Genomic DNA, 18,850 nt, shown 5'->3' with positions numbered 1-18,850 from the left:
TCCGGTCCGACTGAGAGAGGCTTGTGAACGGCTCGGAACAGGGTCCGCCCCGGCGGCCGCTCAGGTCGCTGCCATGGCCATTGTCATTGCTGTCCTCCGTGTCCACAGAAAGGTGTGAACTGTCCCGGCGTGGCACGCTGCTCAGTGCTGGTGTCTGAGCACTGACATCCTGGTTCACGGAGCCTCGCTTTATCTTTGGTTTTTAGTGATGGGCTAAAAACACACATCTATATTCCCTGCTGAAGGAAACCAAAGTGGCATTTAAAATGTGGGGAAATGGGGAAAGGCTAGGACTGTTAAATAGGGTGTGAAACCACCACAGATGCCCCCGCGGTCCAGAACGCTGTGGAGCTTGGCATTTAATCCAAGGATTTACACGTTCCTTACACAAGCCACCACGTGCATTTAACGGTGATTAGTATGTTGATCTGCATACACATTGGTGAACGGCTCCGTCTCCTGTGAAGTCAGAGGCTTTTCTCCATAAATAAACCTGAACTTGCCCCTGTAGCGTCTGCACGGGCCTTGCCGGTAGAGCTGGAGGCCTGGGAGGATTTTGCTCCTTTTTCTTCCCAGCAGGACTGGCTGCTCCTAGTGGGGGCAGGAAGAGCTCAGCTGGGCAGTTTTCTTCGCTCACTGTAAACTATTATTTTGTCATATCTGACACTATTTTGCCAAGCTCCCTAAAGGTGGGAGACTGCCTTTGGGGACCCAGGACCCGCCCCCTGCTTCTTGCCCCACCCCCACCCCCAGGACCACTCCCTGCTCACCCTGTTCACTGGAAAACCTGGGCTGGTCCCAGCGGCGGAGGACGCAGAGGGGTGTGTCCCCGAGGGCGGCACGGTGCTCACCTCCAGACCCCGGTCAGCTTGCTTTCCTGCCCACTTGACTTACCTGCGCTGCCCGAGATGTTCCTGAATTCAAGCCTGTGCCTGGCACCACCATTTGACCCTGGGGCAGGCCTCTCCTTGAATGAACCCCAGTAGCCTGTCAGCCTTGAGCTTGGTGGTTAGGGACCAAAGGGAACCCGCCAGCAGCCAGCCCAGGAGAGCGGTCCCGGGTGCCCCCCACCATAGCAGGGACCCGCCATGGACCCCAGCTTGGCAGCCCAAGAATCTCCTGCCATTGAGTAACAGGCGGAAACAGGCGAGACGTCACCTTGGTTGTAGGGGGGCAGGGCACCTCAGCCCCCCAGAATCCTGATGCGCTGGAGGCATCGTGTGACGCTCATGGGCAGAGACATCGGGCATTTGCAGGGATGTTTGTGGACTGTGGAGGCGGTGGGGCAACATGGGGCAGTGGAGTCCAGGCGCCTGGTGCAGCTGCCAGATCTGCCACCTGGGTTGGCCCCTGGTGGGGCAGGCCCCTGGCTTCCACCTCAGGCTGACCTACGGGCCTGGTGGCCCCGCCCCCAGGCCGGAGCCCTGGTCAGTGGCTTTAGGATTTCCCCAGTGGTGTGGCCTAGGCAGCCCTTGGTTAAGTTTCACAACAGACACCCAAGGAAGGTCTTGTTTTAAGGTCACGATTAAAACCAGTGTACATGCTACCGAGCAGAATTCAACAGGAAAAAAAAATCATCATAGAGGTGAAACCTCTTACAATGTAGAAGTAATGCTCAGGCAGTGTACGTGGGTTGTTGGAAATGAACGAAGCCATGATTAATAGAGAAATTAAAATCTGACCATCCCTGGCCCTTGCCGGTGGTAGCAGTCCTGGTTCTGCCTGGCCCGGCCGCCCGTGTCCGTCTGCGGCTCCGAGCAGGGGCTTTGCCGAGTAAATTAGTCCCAGGCTGGAGAAAGTGAGATTTTGTTCATTTCCCCTCAGCCGCAGGAGGGGACCAGGGGGCTGGCGGGGGCAGCTGTGGCAGCCCTGGGGAGGTCTCCTAGCCCCTCCCCATGGGGCTGGGCAGCAGCTGGGTGGCCCTGGGGGCCGGGACCTGGCGAGGGCCTTATTGTCCTCCCTGCTACTGCCCAGACAAAAGGTTCTGCTTGCTCGGGAGTCGGCAAAGTGTGATTTTGCAGCCGACCCCTGTGATGAAGCATCTTCTCTCCAAGTGAGGAGATGGGCATATAAATATTCTCCATCTCTGCCGCTCTTTATTTCCCTTGTAAGCAGTCGCCTCATTTCTCCATCTGATGGATTCCCCATCGCCGCCGGGGCGGGAGCGCCCGGCCCTCAGTCCAGGCAGCAGCTTCGGCGAGAATCCCCGAGTCTCAGGTCCCTTTCCCCAGCCAGTGGGTGCCCCTCCCCAGCCACTGCCCCACCCTGCCCCCGTCACAGACCAATCTGTCCCGTGTCTCCAGGACTGATGGCCGGAAGACCGCGGCCTTGATGGTAGTAGATTTCGTGCTGCGTGCATAACGACCTGCAAGCCTTTTAAAAATAGGAGCCAGCAATTCGCGTGATGGACGGGCGCCCCGCGTGCCCTCCGGCTCCGCGCACAGCCATTTCCGCACCTGCCGCCCACCTCCACGGAAAACCACGCGCTCACCTCCCTTCAGGGGGCGCCACGCTCACGCCCGGGGACGGGAGCGTCCTCAGCCTCCCACGCTTCTTGCTGGAGCAGACGGCCTCCATTTTCACTCGATTCTAAAGCCGAAAGACAAGGGAGAGTCTAATTAGTAAAGGGACGATCTAATATTAATCACTCCTTTAAAATTGACAAGGGAGGCAGTTCATTTAACCACTTAATTGCTACAGGTTTTTATGGGCTGCTGTTTGCAGACGTATTTAATGAAGAAGTTATAAATCTAAAGGAGCTTAAAATTTTAATTTTATACCTAAATATTTTCCTTGTTCTCATGTTTGTAGTCAATCCTCAAGAGTGTAGTCACGTGGAATGTTCTTTAAATGAACATATTTGCTAACTGGCATGATTTCAGTTTTTAAAACATTGGTTCCAGCAATTAGGCATTTTTTTCAGTTCCCAAATGACTAGAGAAATTCGTCTTGATTATAATTGCTCTTAGCCACGCATATCTAATTTGTGTCTTTTTAAGTGTTAATTAGTAAACAGTTTGAGCTGACATCTTTATGTGTTTGTGTGTTGAAAAATGGGGCTTATTGCTTATTTAGCTTGGGGCCGATTCCACTAGCATTTACGTCACGACATTGAGGTGAAATTAATGGAGATACATTTGGCAGCTTGAGGTAAAAAAAAATTTTTGCATTCAACTTTTGGACGTTCACTTTTCATGGGTTTCTGCTGGCCCTTTGAGATTTAGAGTGGATTTGGGACCTGCATATGGTGGGAAGAAAGTGAGACAGAAGATTTTTGTATCAGTAATGAAATGGCAGAGTCCCAATTTTATAAAAGCAAAATGTTCATATCCCAGCACAATTGTTCCTTCTCTCGACTTTTGGAAAGCTTTCATTGTGCTTATTAACGTGAAAGAATTTTGTGCTGGGAGAGGTTGCAAAATGTGTGGTCCCTTTGCACCATCTAGTGGTCAGGTCTTAAACTGCAACAAGAAATAAGCTGCTTTCTCTCTACCTGTGAGATTTAACATTTCCACCACCAAGAATCTTTTTTCTTTATTTATATTTCAGTAAGGAAGCTGATATTTGGGGTGGGGGCAAGAACCTACCTACTTCATTTATTAAATAAAAGTTAGTTAAATAAATAGAAGTTAACCCATTCTGCTCCCCTTTTTTATATTTTTGCTCAAAGACACAGAGCTGCCGCCAGATTCTACAGAGCTGTCACCCTGAGTTGGGGACCATTCCGGCCCAAAACAAAGAAACCTAATGAATGTGTTTAATGGGCAGCCTTTCGGAAGGCAGAGAGAAGTGTTAGCCTTGTTTTGAAACGTGGCAGTAGCCTGGGGACCACAGCTCCAGGAGCCTGGCCACACAGCTGAGGAGCCCCTGTTTTAATGCACAGGCAAGATTAGTTCTCTGCCCGTAAATTCTGGTGGATTTCTTGGGCAGTTTATCATCTTAAGCAGCTACCCTGCCGATCAAAATCAATTTTTACTATTTAGTGTTTTCCCTGAGTTCAAAGGTTGTACATGTTGATAAAAATGAAGACATTTCAGACACACGACATTCTCCACAGCCCACTCCTGGGATACAGACACACGTTCGGCTGTTACATGGGCTCTCGGTGTACATAGCGTTCATACCCTGCTTTCGCACTTACAGTGTAGCTTGCACATGCTTCCATGTCATTTCGCACCGATCTGCCTCATTCCCTTCAGTGACTACATGTTGTTACCTTTTATGATTATGCCACGATTTATTTAAGCAATCCACTATTGATTGGCTTTTGAGTTGTTCCAATTATTTGCTATTACATTGCTGCAATATATTTCCTTGTTACATGTGTCTTTGCTCCCCTGGGCCTTTCTTTAGAAAAATAGATATTACTATTTTGCCTTTAAAAAAAGGTGTGCCCTCATAACGCCCCGCCTTCAGCACACTAGGGTACCTGTTTCCCACGTCCTCTCGTTGGCTACACTTCCCTGGTATTTAAAGATGAACTTCTTTTTCTATGTTTATTGGCTGTTTGTATTTCTTTATGAGTGTCTTCTGTTTGTACCCTTTGTCTAATTTTTTCTATTGGCTTCTTTAGCTTTTTTCACTCAAATAAGAACTCATTTTTAAAGCGTTCTTTATGCTCTTTATAACAACCTCCTCTCTGTGTTCTCTCTCTCGCTCTCTCTCTCTCTGTCTCTCACACACACATACCCCCCACCCGCCCCAGTGTAACCAGTGTCTTTTCGCCTTGTTAAGGATGTGTTCCACTAAATTTTTTCATGGGCAGTTTTGTTTATTTTTTATTTCGGATCATGCTTAGAAGATTATTAAATTATCACTTTTATTTTCTCCCACCCTTTTGTATTTTAACATATTAAAATCTTAAATGCTTTTCAACTACTTAATCCACATGAAATCTATTATAAGGTGAGAACTAGAACTGTATTTATTTTATCCTAAAATGTTAGCCAGTCTCCTTAACATTAATTACTTTCTTCAGTAAATTTCAAATATTACCTTTACCAATACAGTCATGTACCACATAACAACGTTTGAGTCAACAGTGGACCCCATATATAGCAGGGCTCCCATAGATTGTAATAGAGCTGAAAAATCCCTATCATGTAGTGACATAATCGCTGTTGTAATGTCACAGCATAACGCGCTACCCACATGTTACAATGATGCTGGGGCAAACACGCCTACTGCGCTGCCAGTCATGCAAAAGTGTAGCAGATATAACTGTAGGATGCATAGTACTTAATAATAAATGGCTGTGTTACTGGCTTATGTATTTACATATGATAATTTTTATTGTTTTAGAGTGCATTCTTTCTACTTAGAAAAAAAGTTTTCAGGAGAGCAGCATGCTGTGTTGTTGTGGCAACAGCCTCATGTATCTCCTGTTTACCGAGTCTCTTGATTGCATCATTTTCTCTTGTGCTTGATTTAATCTCATGTTGCTTTGCATAGTAGCAAGCTGTGCAGGCTGGTGGCCTGAGCACAATAGACGGGAGCATGCAGCCTCGGTGTGCAGGAGGCTTGCCTAAGCACACTGATGTTCGCTCGACAAGATCCCCCAACGACGGATTTCTCAGAACCATCCCCGTCGTTAGGTGGCGTGCGACTGTATAGTTCATGTGTAAGTGGATCAATGCACATTTCTTCTGACTCTTCTTTTTATCTGTTGCCACACTGTTTTGAATCTCACAGCTTTATAATAAGCCTAAATACAGGATAGGGTTCATTCTTTTCCCCCCCCAAATTTTCCTAACTATATTCATATGACTATTTTCCCAGCTAAACTTCAGAATTGTTTTAGGGGGAGGGGTTCCAAAAACTCCATTTTCAATGTTTATTGTAACTGTAGTGAGCATATAGATGACCAGGCAGGAAGTGGCACTTTAGATGAAGAGTCTCTATTCGGGCCTTTGCTGATGTCACTCTGCAGAGTCGACCGGTATTCTTTACAAAGATCCTGCGCATTTCTTTTCAGTTACTCCTAGGTATTCTATGTTTCTGTGGCTCTTGTAAATGAGATCTTTTCTCCCATTATACTCTCTGTCATTTATATATCAAGAAGCTGTTGGCTTTTGCACTATATTTCTGGAGTCGGCTCTCTCACTGACTCACGGTTTCGGGCGGGTTTTCAGTTGCTTTTCTTTGGCTTTGCAGGCAGGCAGCTATGTCATCTGCAAACCCTGACCCCTGCCTCCTCCCCCTGAGTGTCTGTCCCTCGTTCCGGTGCCATAGCCTGGCCGGCACGTTCAGATCACGGGGCCTCCTTGTCTTAGTCATGGTTTTCATGGAAGTTTCTAGTTTCAATATTCATCCATAGTGGCACATTTTGGCTTGCTATATATATATATATGTGTGTGTGTGTGTCTCTCTCTCTTTTTTTTTTTTGTCATGTTAAAGAATTAGCCATCTATTTTTATTTTCCTAAATGTTTTTTATCAGAAATGGATGGTGGCTTTTGATAAATGTATTTTAATCACCTATAGATATGATCATATTTTTTTCTCCATGGGCATATTAATATGGTAGATTATATTAATAGACTTTCTAATTCCGAGAGTCTCAGACTCCCTCCCGCCCCCGGTTCTGTCGGCGGCAGCGTGGCCGCGCGCAGTCCCCACCCAGGTTGCTCCCACAGCAGCCCCGGGCATCCATCACGTAAATGAGGGGACCGGGCGGGGCCTCTGGGGCTGGGGCTGAGGCGGAGATGACGTTCGGCAGACAGAACTGCCTACCCTGGACACCGTCCTGCATTGTGCGTCTGCTCGTGCAAAACTGAAGTCAAGGTGTCTATCTGGTCTTATGCAAGTACTTCATAAGAGGATTTTTGTATTCCTATGGTTTTGGGACCTTGCGTCTCCCAAGTTTTAAAGTCATACCGCCCGGACTGAATTCTTAGAAGGTTACCTGGCAGGTAGGTAAAAAATGAGGCTGAGGATGAGACGGAGCGCGGGGCAGGCACCCTCCCAGCGAGGACCCCCGCACCTCCTGTTCCACCCAGAAATAGTGCGTATTGTTTTAAACATGTTCCCCAAGTAACCTAGGGGAGGAAAAAGACAAATATCTACTTTGTAGGTGATATTCAGGTAAATTCTGAAATGCTGACTCAGTGAGGGGTGAGCCAGGCGGCCGTTCGTGGACACGCAAACGCTGTTTATGTAGCGGCACAGGCCCCAGCCCCGCCCAGACCTTCACGCCGGGCAGACGGCTGCTTGCACGGGCGGGCGCCGCAGGACCCGCCAGCCCTGCGCCACGGCTGGGGCCGGGGCCGGGGCCGGGGCCGGAGATGCCGTTTGTGTCCTCGCTGACCGCGCAGCGTCCCCAGTGCCGCCACAAAGTGTGCCTTCCCCGTTTCCTAAGGAGCCCAGGCTTCTCAGTGTTTCATCCTTCTACTCCCAGGGGTCATGGGTACAAGAAGTCTTTCACTTTCTTGCTTGCTTTGTCTCCATTGCCCCACACACTCACAGTGATAAAAATATGTACAATCACAGTGATAAGCGGCAGCCATCACCCCGCCTGGGGGGCAGTGTGTAGGGAGTGGTGGGAACTGCGGCAAAGCAGAGAGCACGTGCCTGTCTCCAGGAAGCGGTTCCGTTCAGCCACGCAGGGCCCGGGGTTGCTGTGCAAGAAGGAAGGTCCGGAATTGCCATACCCCCTATGTTTTTATACAAAGTCTCTAAACTTCTCCGTGTTTATCAGCTTTTAAATACCACACATGCCAACAAAGTGTGAACCTCCCGCTTGTACCTGGTCTGCGTGTGGAGCTACAAACAGTCACACGTGGACTCACAAGTTCGCCGTTCACAGGGGTGATGTGGACAAGCCCTGGGCTCAGCGTGTTCCCTGCACGACTTAAGTAGCACAGGACAGGGGCCGGCACACCGTCACGCTCAGCGGGCTGTGGGAGCCCAGGGCCACGCGGGCTCCCTGCCACTGCCACCAAAGGCTTAAAACGAGAACGGTCTCCTGCCCGCCCACGCGCTGACTCCCTGCCTTAGCCGCCTTCTCCCCTTCGCATTGAGCTTGATCTTTCCTTTTGCTCGCCTACCCACCCACCCATCCGTCTTATTTATTCATCCATCCATCTCGTCTGGGCCACGACCTCTTCCAGGCTGTGGAGCTGCAGAAATGGCTGAGACCCCTTCTCGACACTGTACTTAAGGGGGGCATGAAAGGTGCTGTGGGGGAGGGGGACCACTTCCCAGAACAAGGGCCCCGTCAGGTGGGCCTCAAAGGACAAGCAGGGCTTAGCCACTCAAGGGAGGAGAGCATCTGCGAGGGACCAGCACGAGGCAGGGCACCAAGCTGGGGCTAGCCCTGCGCGCTGAGGAAACTGTGCTTGGCAGGGAGGCCTTAGAAGCCAGGCACGCGACAGGGTTCTGCAGAAGTCACTCCCAGCTCACTCCGGTGGGGAGGAGGGACTGGGGCTCTGCCGCAGGGTGGGGACGTAGGAGTCACTTCCTGCTCCCTGACGCTCCAGCCGAATCCCAGGTGGAAGTACTTTGTGAGCTGAGGGTGCCCTGGGAGGTATCACTGTCCCTCTGGGGAGCCCCAGGCTTGGGGCAGGGAAGGGGGTGACTGATGAGGATGCAGGAGGTGACCTGGACACCCCTGAGTAGGGGGAGGCAGGGCTGCGTCGGCGCGTGGCAGAGCATCGCGGTCCCAGCTGCTCCCAGAGCAGCCGCTGGGCCCAGACAGACGTGAGTCTCCCTCCTAAAGCAGGTGGGCTATGCCCACCCCTCTCTTAGGGTGACCCAGCAGTGGCTCTCGGTGGGTCCTGGTGTGGGGTTGGTGTGGGACCAGCCAGGGCACCCTCCCCGACTACGGTGGTTAGAGGCGTTCCCCAGCTGTGTCCCGGGCCCCAGTGGCCTTGGTCAGGTCTCAGCCTCTCTGAACCCTGGTTTGCTCACCTGTCATGGGAATAACAGTACCAGCTTCACGGAGCATGAGGGTTTGGTCCTGACACTCACTCGAGACCGGCAGCTCCTGCCATCCCGTCACCTTCTTAGTGACCACTGGGTCATAGGCTATAATCCATGAGCCCTGAGCTCCAGGCCCATTCTCACGAAGTGAGGAAGTGGAAGAAGGCGTTCTCCCCAGCTCTGGGGAGTCCTAGAACCTCCTCCAGGGCTGGGGAGGGCAGTCCCGGCTTCCCCCGCACGCTGCCTGTCTCCGGCTGCCCGTGGGCCGCCCTCCGCCTCCGTGCGTGTCCAGGCCCCGATGCGTCCCCCTGTCCCAGTTTCTCAGGTGTCTCTGTGGAGCTGCAACCCAAGTGTGAACAGAACTCCCATGGGAAAACAAGCAGACTGACCAGAGGAGGCTGCACCATGGGCCCGGGGCCCTGGCGGGCCGGCTCCTCCGGCCCCCACCTGCCTCTTCCCGCGCCCCAGGGCTGAGTCCCGGCAGCCAGGCTTCTGAAGACAGGTGGCAGGACACAGCCCGGAGGGCGGCAAGGGAGCTGCCCATAACTGAAATGCCCAAAGGGGCTGAGCCATGGGCGGTGAGACCAGCAGGTGTCATGGCTTGGGCTCTGGGGCCAAGGCAGGTGCTGGGCAGGGCAGGCTCGGGAGAGGTGGGCTGTGGGGGAGGCGGGCTGAATCTGAGCCCCACCCACCTCCCTCTAACTGTGCGGGAGCCTGCCTTTTAGAGGGGTGGGCTCCTGGATCAGACTCCTGTCCTTGGCCTGAGTCTTGCCCTTTACTTCCCCTCCACCTGTCCTCGCCTGGCCGGGTCCTTCCAGGGCCCTCCGTCACTCACCTAAGTGCCCATCGGTGTTGGCGCACCTCTGTTGTTCTGCCCCACGTGCACCCACAGGAAGAAGCGGGTGCAGACACGTACTTGGTGCCAGTTGCTGGGCCAGAGCCGGTCCCCCGCCGCCCCTGTGGGCCTAGGCCAGCCCTGCCTCTGCTCAGTCTGTGATTTTGTGGCATGTGAGGCTTCCCCAGGCCTCAGCTTCCAATCTGAAAACTCAGGCGCTAGAAACAACCCCTTACCATCGTCTTTTCTCACAGGGAGCTCTCTGGTTGGTGTGATCATCACTGGGCCCAGGGAGCAAAGCGGGGAGTCTGTGCTTGCCTGTCTCTATTGTATCTGGTAAATGTTACAAGTGCTGATACCGGCCCTGCCATGCCACCGCCACCCCACCCTGGACAGGGCATCCCTGGCTTCGGTTAAAGCCCTTGGATCTGATGCATCAGGAGGACTGGTGTTTTCCCTCTCAGGGCGTTTTCATGCGAGTTGTCTTAGGGGAGTCTCACAATGCCTTTGTGCGGTCTCACAATGCCTTTGTGCGCTGGCCGGTGGCCGAAGAGAGGGCCAGGGGGCGGGGGGAGGGGCGGCGTTGGCCGCCATCGTTTTGCCACTGAGGCTGGGCAATAAAGTGACTCAGCCTCCAAGGTGCAGTTGGAAGCGCCAGCCAGCACCTCCCACCGTCAGGACTCTGGACTTGCTGTGACTAAAGGCTTTTGGAAGTTGGGACTTGTGCTCCGTGACTCGAGAGGTCAGATGTGTCAGTGTCAGGGCGTCAGCTGCAGGGTCTCCAGGCCGGAGCACCCACCCCCCAGGCCCCTGCGAAACACCCAGTTGGAGCCCCTGACAGTGATGTCTCTTTCCTGGAGAGGCCGCCCAGGCGAGGCTCCCGATGCTGCTGTGATGGCGGCCTGTGCCCACCAGAGGGCGCCACAGCCCGGCGCCGCTCAGCTGGGCTCGGCTCTGCGAGCCCAAATTCTTTTTAATTGAAAATTTTTTTAATTCAAAAAGGATTTGCTGTTTGTACGCGAGGGCAGGTTTTCCTTATGCGGGAGACTAATGTCTTGCGTAAACAAATCTGGGCCCAAATCCACCTTCAAAGGTACTCGCTGTTTGCCCAAGGGAGTGAAAGGGCTTCCAGAAGCGGCCCTAGTCTCTTGGGCAAACACTTGGGGGCCAGCAATCCCCGGCCGAGGACAGCGTCTGTGGGAAGGGTTATCCGCAGCCTAAGGGGGATTATGTCAGGGGACATATGTTGAAATTTCATTTGGGGAGTTAGTGAAAACAAGAGGGGGAGCCCCCCTTTCCTCTAGCCAGTGCAACCTAAAAAGGGAACAATCCCAAGGGCGGGGGCGGGGGCCAGCAGTCTGTGCTCTGCGCGCCCCCGGGCCCCGGAGGGGGCAGCCTTGCACTTGGGCTGTGAGTCAGGAAGAGGCAGTGTGTGCTCTTCTCCCTGCCCGCCCCTCCCTATCCCCCACCCCCCACCCGGCCCAGACAAGAGAGAAACAAGAATTCAGCCGTTTGTCCTTGAAGGCTTGTCTATGCCCCCTGCTTCCTACTGACCCTGTCCATACTCCTGGCCTTGAAGACTGGCCTCAGGACTCCCCACTAAGCCCTGGTCAGCACGTGCGTCCCCACGCTCGGATATGTCCTGTTCCCCTCTCCCCAGCTCCCACCCAGCCTGCTGTCCCGAAGGCTGTAGCGCCCTTCACTGGGGCCTCTGCTGCCGGCGCCTGGGTCTGCAGAGGGCTCAGGCCCCTGGCTGTGGGTGTCTGGGAGCTGCTGCCTCCATCCCCTGCGTGGGCTCTCTGTGCTGGCCAGCCTCCGTCAACTCAAGGCAGCCTGACTGCACCGTGTTTTCCCCACCGCCCCAGAGCCTGCACGGCAGGGATCCCCCAAAACCTTCCAGATGATAGGGCCAGAGCCCAGGTGGTCTGGGCACCTGGCATGGGTTGCTCCCTCATTTGAGAGGTGCCTCACCTCCCCGCTTTCCAGGCAGGCGTCTCCCAGGCTGGTCTCAGGGCAGCCAGAGTGAAGCCCCCCAGCCTCCTCCTAGCACCCCTCAGCCTCTGGGCGCCCATCCCAAGTGCCAGGCCCGACACCTTGTATGCGTTTCTTGAAATATCTCCACGTCTGTAAGTCCAGCGACCCTGACCCCGAGCGCTTGCAATTTCCATCCCTTTATCCCTGGTTCTGTGTCTCCTCCGCCAAGCGGCTCCCTCTAGGTGCTCCTGAGGAGAAACACCCTTATGTTCTCACCCAGCCTCTTCTCCTTCCTGTGTTGCTCATTTGGGTTAATGGGCCAGGACCATGTCTCTCTCCTGCCACCCTCATGGGGTCCTCCTCTGGCCCCGGCGCCCAGCACTGCGTGGATGTAGGGGTACTGAGGGAGCCAATGAAGGAATGCGTCCTGCTGTGATGCACCCAAGCAGCCACGAGGTGGCGGTATTGTCCCAGGCTTTGCCCCAAGACGCCAATGCCATGCTGGTCTGCCAGCCTCCTGGGAGCTGGAATCCCGAGGCCCTGGGCTGTGCCCTGGTCACCAGAGAGCAGAAGAGTGATCGGCCGGTGCTGTTTTCATTCTCCCAAGTAGCCAGCGGATGTGCAGTGAGTGCTTGCCGGGTACTGGGGGCGGGCGGTCCCTTAACTTGCTGAACCTCATTGTGACCCCGTCTTTTTAATTGAGGTGTAATTGACATACAATATTATTTTTGTTTCAGAGGTACAATATAATTACTCAGTATTTGTATGTATTACAAAATGATCAGCCTACGTAGCATCTGTCCCTATAGTTACAAATTGAGCAACTTTCGAATGTGCAACATTATTCCCTACAGTCAGCGAGCTGTGTGGTGCTTCCCCATGACTTATTTTAACTGGGAGTTTGTACCTTTTGACCGCCATCACCCATTTACCCGCCCACTCCCTGCCCCTGCCTCTGGCGACCGCCAGTCTGTTCTCTGTATCCGTGAGCTTAGTTTGTTGTTTTTAATTCCACATCTGAGTGAGATCAAATGGTGCTTTTCTTTCTCCGTCTGATTTATCTCACTCAGCACGACGCTGTCACAAATGGCAAGATTCCGTCCATCTTATGGCTGAATGGTAGTCCACTGTGTATATGTACCACTCTTTCTCTAGCCATTTACCTACTGGCGGACAGTCGGGTTGTTTCTGTGTTGGTTCTTGTGAAAGATGCTGCCGTGAACGTAGGGGTACATATATCTCTTCAGGTCCATGTTTTCATTTCCTTTGGATAAAAACTCAGAAGGGAAATTGCTGGATTATAGGGTAGTCCTAGTTTTAATTTCTCAAGAATCTCCATACAGCCTTTCTTAGCGGCTGCACCAATTTACAGTCCCACCAACAGCGCACGTGGGTCCCCTTTTCTCCACGTCCTCGCCAACAGCTGTCATTTCTTGGCGTGACCCCGATTCTTCTCCGATGAGCTCACTGAGGTTCGGAGAGGGGAGGAGGCCTGCCTGGGGTCACCCTGCCACATCAGCTCCTCCTCGTCCCGCCCCTTCTGGCAACAGATGCCGTTTGTAGGGACCACAGTCCTGTCTTCAGCGTCACTGGGGCCTGTGGCTCCAGTGGCCGCTCCAGGCTGCTCACCTCCGCTGTTTATGCGGGGACAGGATCAGCCCAGGCCTCACCCACCCCCGGCTCAGATCTGTGTCTGTCCGTCCCACGTTGCTCCTGTGGGACTATCAGGCAGTGGGGCTGAGGACACAACTAAGCCCGAAACCCTCAGCTTTTAGCTGTTCTCACTCAGTGTGGTCCCCCAGAGGTGCCTCCTGGCCGCAGGCAGCCCACAGTGGGGGTGTGGGGCAGGCTCTGCCAGCATGCCTGGTGGGAGGGGTGGGCAGGGGGCATTTGGGGCCCACGGTGGGGGTCTGCAGCCCTCCCTGCAGGAGATGCATCCTCCCGGGGTGGGGGATGGAGTCGGGTGGAGTCCAGGTTGTAGGCAGCCATGTTGCTGATTTAAGTAGGGGAGCCCTTTGTATGACAATTCTGCTAAAAAGATTTGAAATATTAGTTTAAATGTTTGACGACAACCAATGACCTAATCTAAGCTCCTCATTCCCAAAACCCGTAGGACCACATGGCTTTCTCGGCGTTGTGTTCTAGGCCGTTCCCCTCAGCCTGCCCGCCCCTCCTCTCCCCTGCTCCCTCCCCCAGCCCGCAGGCCCATCTCTGCCCAGTGGGCACGCCTCACCTGCCCCTCACATGCCTGGCATGGAGATGCTGAGGTCCCACCTGGCCTTCAAGGTGAACTTCAGGCCCCCTGTCCCCTCCCTAGAGGCACTGCGCCTTCTCTGAGTGCCCATCAGACTCAGAACCCACCTCTGCTCTTTCCTGTGCACCAGGATCTGTTAGGGAGGCCCTGCTGTCAAGCGTGAGGGCTGAGCGCTCTTTCGGCGTAGGCGGGGGTGGTCCGCGGGGCGCTGCCCTCGGGAAGCCTCAGGTCCCGTTGGTTACTGAGGACATTCGCACACCCTGCAGGGAGTGGCTCTGGGACCTCAGCGAGGACAGCGTGGGCAGGTGTGTCTCGTATCCCCCAGAGTGTGTCCTCAGCGTGCTCAGGAGGCACTTGAGTGGAGCAGCTGGCTGGGGGTCCCCTGAGCCTGGTGGCTGCGGCCGGCCTCAGGTCAGGTTTGGGATGGAGGCCGAGACCGCCTCACCAGGGTGTGACTCCGCCCCCAGTGGACGAGGGCCGTCTGCTGGGCGGTCGTGGCAGGCAGGGGGTGCTGGGCATGCAGCCAGCAGGCGGTCAGCTCGCACGTGTTTGCTGCTGGCGTCGTGGCTCTGGGCGCTGCCGGTGCTGAGGTCTCACCCTGTGGGGAGTGGGGCGGGGACTGTGAAAGGTGCCAGTCACCGCAAACGAGCCAGGCACCTGCAGCACCAGGGGTGTGTGCATGCGCGCTCGGCCCACACGTGCTGTCTCTGTGCACATGCGGGGCTTGGCCCACACACGCTGTCTGTGTGCGCATGCGAGGCTCGGCATAGGCCCCCAGCTGTCCTCGCGTGCTGACTGTGCCTTTCTGCCCCGTCCCCTTGCAGTACGAATACAGCTTCCGCACGGAGCAGAGCGCCGCTGCCAGGCTCCCGCCCAGCCCCACGCGCTGCCAGCAGGTGCCCCAGTCCTGAGGGCCCGGACGCCGACGCCACCTGCACCTGCGGGAGAAGACACACCGGCCCAGACTACTGAGCGCCCCGCCCTCTCCCGCTCCCCCCTGCCCGCCCTTCACACTGCCCCGCAGGGCTCGTCTGGGGACTGCGGGCAGCTGAGCGCCTCCACCTCCGGCCATCGGCTTGCCTGACATGACACCCCACCTTCCCGGGGATGTGGCTCATAACCTCGACTAACCTGTGTGCTGTAGTGACCAGCGGCTCCTAACGTGTCTATGTGATGAGCGGTCGTCCTCTAAACAACGCTACTCACCACGGGCGTCACCCCTGGGGGGCCCTGGACAGTTGCCCAGGCCACCCGGCGACGCCACCAGCCCCCTTCACTCCTGACTGTCTCCTGCCACTAAGCCCGTTGCTTTCCTCCTGGAAGACCCTGAGGGGGTGGCAGCTTTCCACAGGACCCTCCAAGGATCGCTGGCTGCCTAGGCCCGGGCTGCCGTGGAACGAGCCCCTCACGCCGCCGGGACTGAGTGCCCCCAGCATTTCACGGCAGCCCGAGCGGACCCGCCCGGCCCCCGCCCCACTGTGGACGTCCTGTGCTTGGACTCCTGACTGGACTCACACACTGGATGTCCCGGGGTCAGGGAGCAGCAGGCCCAGCTGCCAGCACGGGGGTGGGGCTTGCTCGCTGGGCAAGAAGGCCGAGTGCCCGGCGCTGGCTGCCCAGGACGCTGGGCTCGCCCACCTCACACCCACTTCCCCCAAAGGGCTCATCTCTGCGGCACCCACGTGCCATCAGCGGTGCCAACGGCCGCTGCCCGGTGCTGTGAGCCCCTGCCCTGGGGGACCGGGGCACGTGCTCACCTGGCTTCTCAGAGCCGGGCCTCGTCTCGACGGCCTCTGCTCTTAGGAAAGGTTGTTTTGAAAAAGTCCTTTGACGCAGGTCACCGAACCGAGGCCAGCCCTGACGTTTCTGCCACTGACGGCCAGTAGACACAGTGCCAGCTGCCAAGTTCAACTCCACGCACGTTTGCCGTGAGAACAGCGGTTGCCGCCATGGCTGCGGACTTGGGCCCCCGCCCCAAGGGCCTGCCTTGTCTGGCTGTTGGTGGTTCCCGTCTCGGGGCGTCACCAGGCAGTCAGAACTTTGCACAGGAAGTTTGGCATGTGGGGGGCTGTGGGGAGCAGTGAGGTTCCCCCACCAGGAAGGCATCACAGGAGAGCCACAGCCAGGGGCAGGCCACGCCCCGCTGCAGGCCCCGGGACAGCGCGTGGGTGGCTGGGGGCCAGCGGGAACCAGCCAGCAGTAGGAGAGCGGCCGCGGCTAAGCAGTAGGGCAGGGCAAAAAATACCTCACGTACCTGTCAGCCCTGCCACCTCCAGCCCCCTCAACTCTCGCCCCTGGTCACCCCTTGGTCTTCATGTTGATACCTCCGGATTTCTGTGCATTAGGGAAGTGGTTCCCCGCCGCCCCTTCCGTGAAAGCAGAGGACATTGCTGGTGAGACTGGCCTTCCCGTGCCACCCACGCAGCAAGGTGGCAGGAGAGGACAGTGTGTGGGACCCACCAGGGCCCGGGAGACTTCGGGAGGGAGACGGCAGGCCCCAGGGACCTTGGGGATTGGTGCTTAACCGGGGGAGAGCCGACCGGTCTCAGATGGACCCACTGAAATAAGCCAGTTGTTTCTGGGAACTGGGGAGCCCCATGGGGCTCAGAACTCATGTGTCTGCTGCTGCTTTTAGGATGGGTGGCTGGTTCAAAGTCAAGTGACCTGTGTGACTCGAAGCCCAACAGCCAGGGGTGCTGTCCAGCAGGCTTGGGGGTGGGGCGGGGGGTGGAGCCCCGATTACTGCCCAGCTCCCTGGACCCTGCTCTCTGCTCCGGTCGTTCTTCACGCCCTGGCTGTGGGAGTCCTTCTGAGTGGTAATGCCGGCAGCCCTTCTCCCTTAACTAACAGCCAGGCATTTCAGCGGCTCTGCTGGGCCCGAGAAGGCTCAGGTATGGCAATGTGGGACCCAGCGGTGACGGTGGTCATCAGTGAGAGGAGGAGGAGGGGTGTCCACAGCTCCCCACGCACACCCCCGCGGGGGCTCAGGCGTGCCGGGAGACCTCCACAGCGTCACAGACTTAGTCTAGATAACAGCGTTGACAGTGCATGTCACAGTGAACGGCTGGTGCCTAAGACGACCCAGCAGTAAGCTGGCTGTGTGGTAGACTTTAGGCTGCTCCTGACCCTCTTTCTTTGCCTTGTGGGAGGTGGGTGAGGCTGACAGGCAAGGGGTGCATGCATGTGCATGCGCACGTGCATGGGTGCCCAGCCCACGCGGGGTGCTCACTCACACCTGCAAAACCGAGTGACCTGTTTCTTTCTGGGAGGGCAATTTTCTTTACAGTCTGGCCAGGTGGGAAGGGAAGGAAAGGTTCTCATGGAAATGTGAAGGGCAGCGGCCTTGCCCTCACCACCCCCCAACACCCTCCATCCCCCCAAAATACTCTAAGCAGAGCACAGCGCCAACCCCCACCCCCCTGCCTTCTCTTCCCACTGAAAGTTCAAAAATTCTCTCCAAAGGCCTTGGAAGTGGCACAGCGGTGACAAGGAGTAAGCACTCTGCTCCAGGCTCACTTGCAAATTTATAACAAGGCTTCTTTCCCCATCCAAGTCCGAGAACCAATCTCAGCCGTGAGCCGCCCCTCGGAAAGAGGGGCCCCGTGGGCACGGAGAAACAGCAGTTAGAGCCCAGGCTGCCCGTGCCCCCCGCCAGGAGGTTACCACCTGTCTGCCCGTCTTGCTGGCGACACGCGGTTGGTGGTGAGAAGCGGCTGAGGTCGGTTGGGGGCTGTTTGCCGCCTGCCCCACGTCCTTCAGAAAGGTGGCAGGTGGGGACGAGAAGACAAGCGCGCACTGTGCTCACATTCTGTGCCAGGCCTCGGGCCGGCACCTCAAGCACATTTTTCTCAACATTGCCCCCTAAGAAACACACGTACCCAGAAGGGGATGTGATTTGCTCCTCGTTACAGATGGAGAAGCTGAGACTTGTCCAAGGGCACAAGGCTGGTAAGTGGCAGAGACAGGCTTTGGACCCAAGTCTCATCTGGCCCCAGAGTCCACGGTGCCAGCCCTCCCAACATAAGCACATGCCTCATGATGACCTTTTAGTTTCTGGGCCACTAACGGCCATCGCAGCCACCACCAGTCATGCTGGCGTCGCCATAGCATCTCGACACGGGCGCTGAGCATGGGGGTGGGGGGGCGCCTGCCCGCCCCACCCAGACGAGGGCCCCCTGCGGCTGCCCCATCGCTGGCCATTTGTGGGGCAGCCCTGCCCGCAGCTACCCTGAGAACTGGGGGGCCTGAGGGTGGGCGCAGAGAAAGCCCTCCACAAAGCAGCCCCGTGCCCGCAGGGTGCCCCGGAGCTGAGCCCGCCGGACTCAGCTCACCGTCTACTGTCCAGGGACCCGGAGCTGCCGGCGCCCCTGGGTCAGCCCAGCTTTCTTCACCTGCTGCAGACGCGGCCCCTCGGCAGCTGCGCTGTCACCACCGCGAGGCGGGGCTCTGCTCCCCCAGCAAAGGGCGCAGGGCCTCCGCCGGCCACCGTGCACTGGCCGTGGGAACGGCGTCCTTCCTGCGAGTATTTATTTGAGGCGACTCTTGTACTTGGCAAAGGGAAGTTTCACTGTGTGATTGTCTGCCTTCTTAATATAATTTGTTAAATAAATGTTTGTTTTAACCTTTTCCTGGCTAGCTGCTGTCTCTGAAGCCACTTGAGATAGTATCCCTCAGGCCTCCAGCTTGTCCCAGACACTGGCTGGGCCAGCCACGGCCTTAAGGGGCCGATGGCCGCCGCCGCCGCCGCCGCCCCGACCTTCCAGCCTTCCTGAAAGAGCTGGTGGCTGCTTGGCCCCACTGAGCGGAGACGGCCTGGTTACAGGCCGGGAGAAGGCAGGAGGGGCCGGTGCAGCCCTGCCCTTCTCCAGC

General features: G+C 56.2%; 1 protein-coding gene across 5 annotated transcripts in view; it reads left to right on the top strand.

Annotated features, from left to right (window-relative positions):
• MVB12B (multivesicular body subunit 12B) overlaps positions 1 to 18,567 on the top strand; it is a 153,908-nt gene extending 135,341 nt beyond the window's left edge. For all 5 annotated transcript variants that reach the window (XM_054584366.1, XM_054584369.1, XM_054584367.1 and 2 more), the window contains one exon: positions 14,806 to 18,567. In XM_054584366.1, coding sequence (XP_054440341.1) covers positions 14,806 to 14,892 — 87 coding nt within the window. In that variant the 3' untranslated portion in view covers positions 14,893 to 18,567. The remainder of the gene's footprint in view (positions 1 to 14,805) is intronic.
• Positions 18,568 to 18,850: the final 283 nt, after the last annotated feature.

This window comes from Pteronotus mesoamericanus, unplaced genomic scaffold, assembly GCF_021234165.1.
Source record: "Pteronotus mesoamericanus isolate MK-2021 breed Mesoamerican mustached bat unplaced genomic scaffold, CSHL_Meso_final contig_78, whole genome shotgun sequence".
NCBI classification, from domain to species: domain Eukaryota; kingdom Metazoa; phylum Chordata; class Mammalia; order Chiroptera; family Mormoopidae; genus Pteronotus; species Pteronotus mesoamericanus.
Note: the sequence above shows the minus strand (reverse complement) of the source record. Positions and strands in the feature narration are given on the sequence as shown.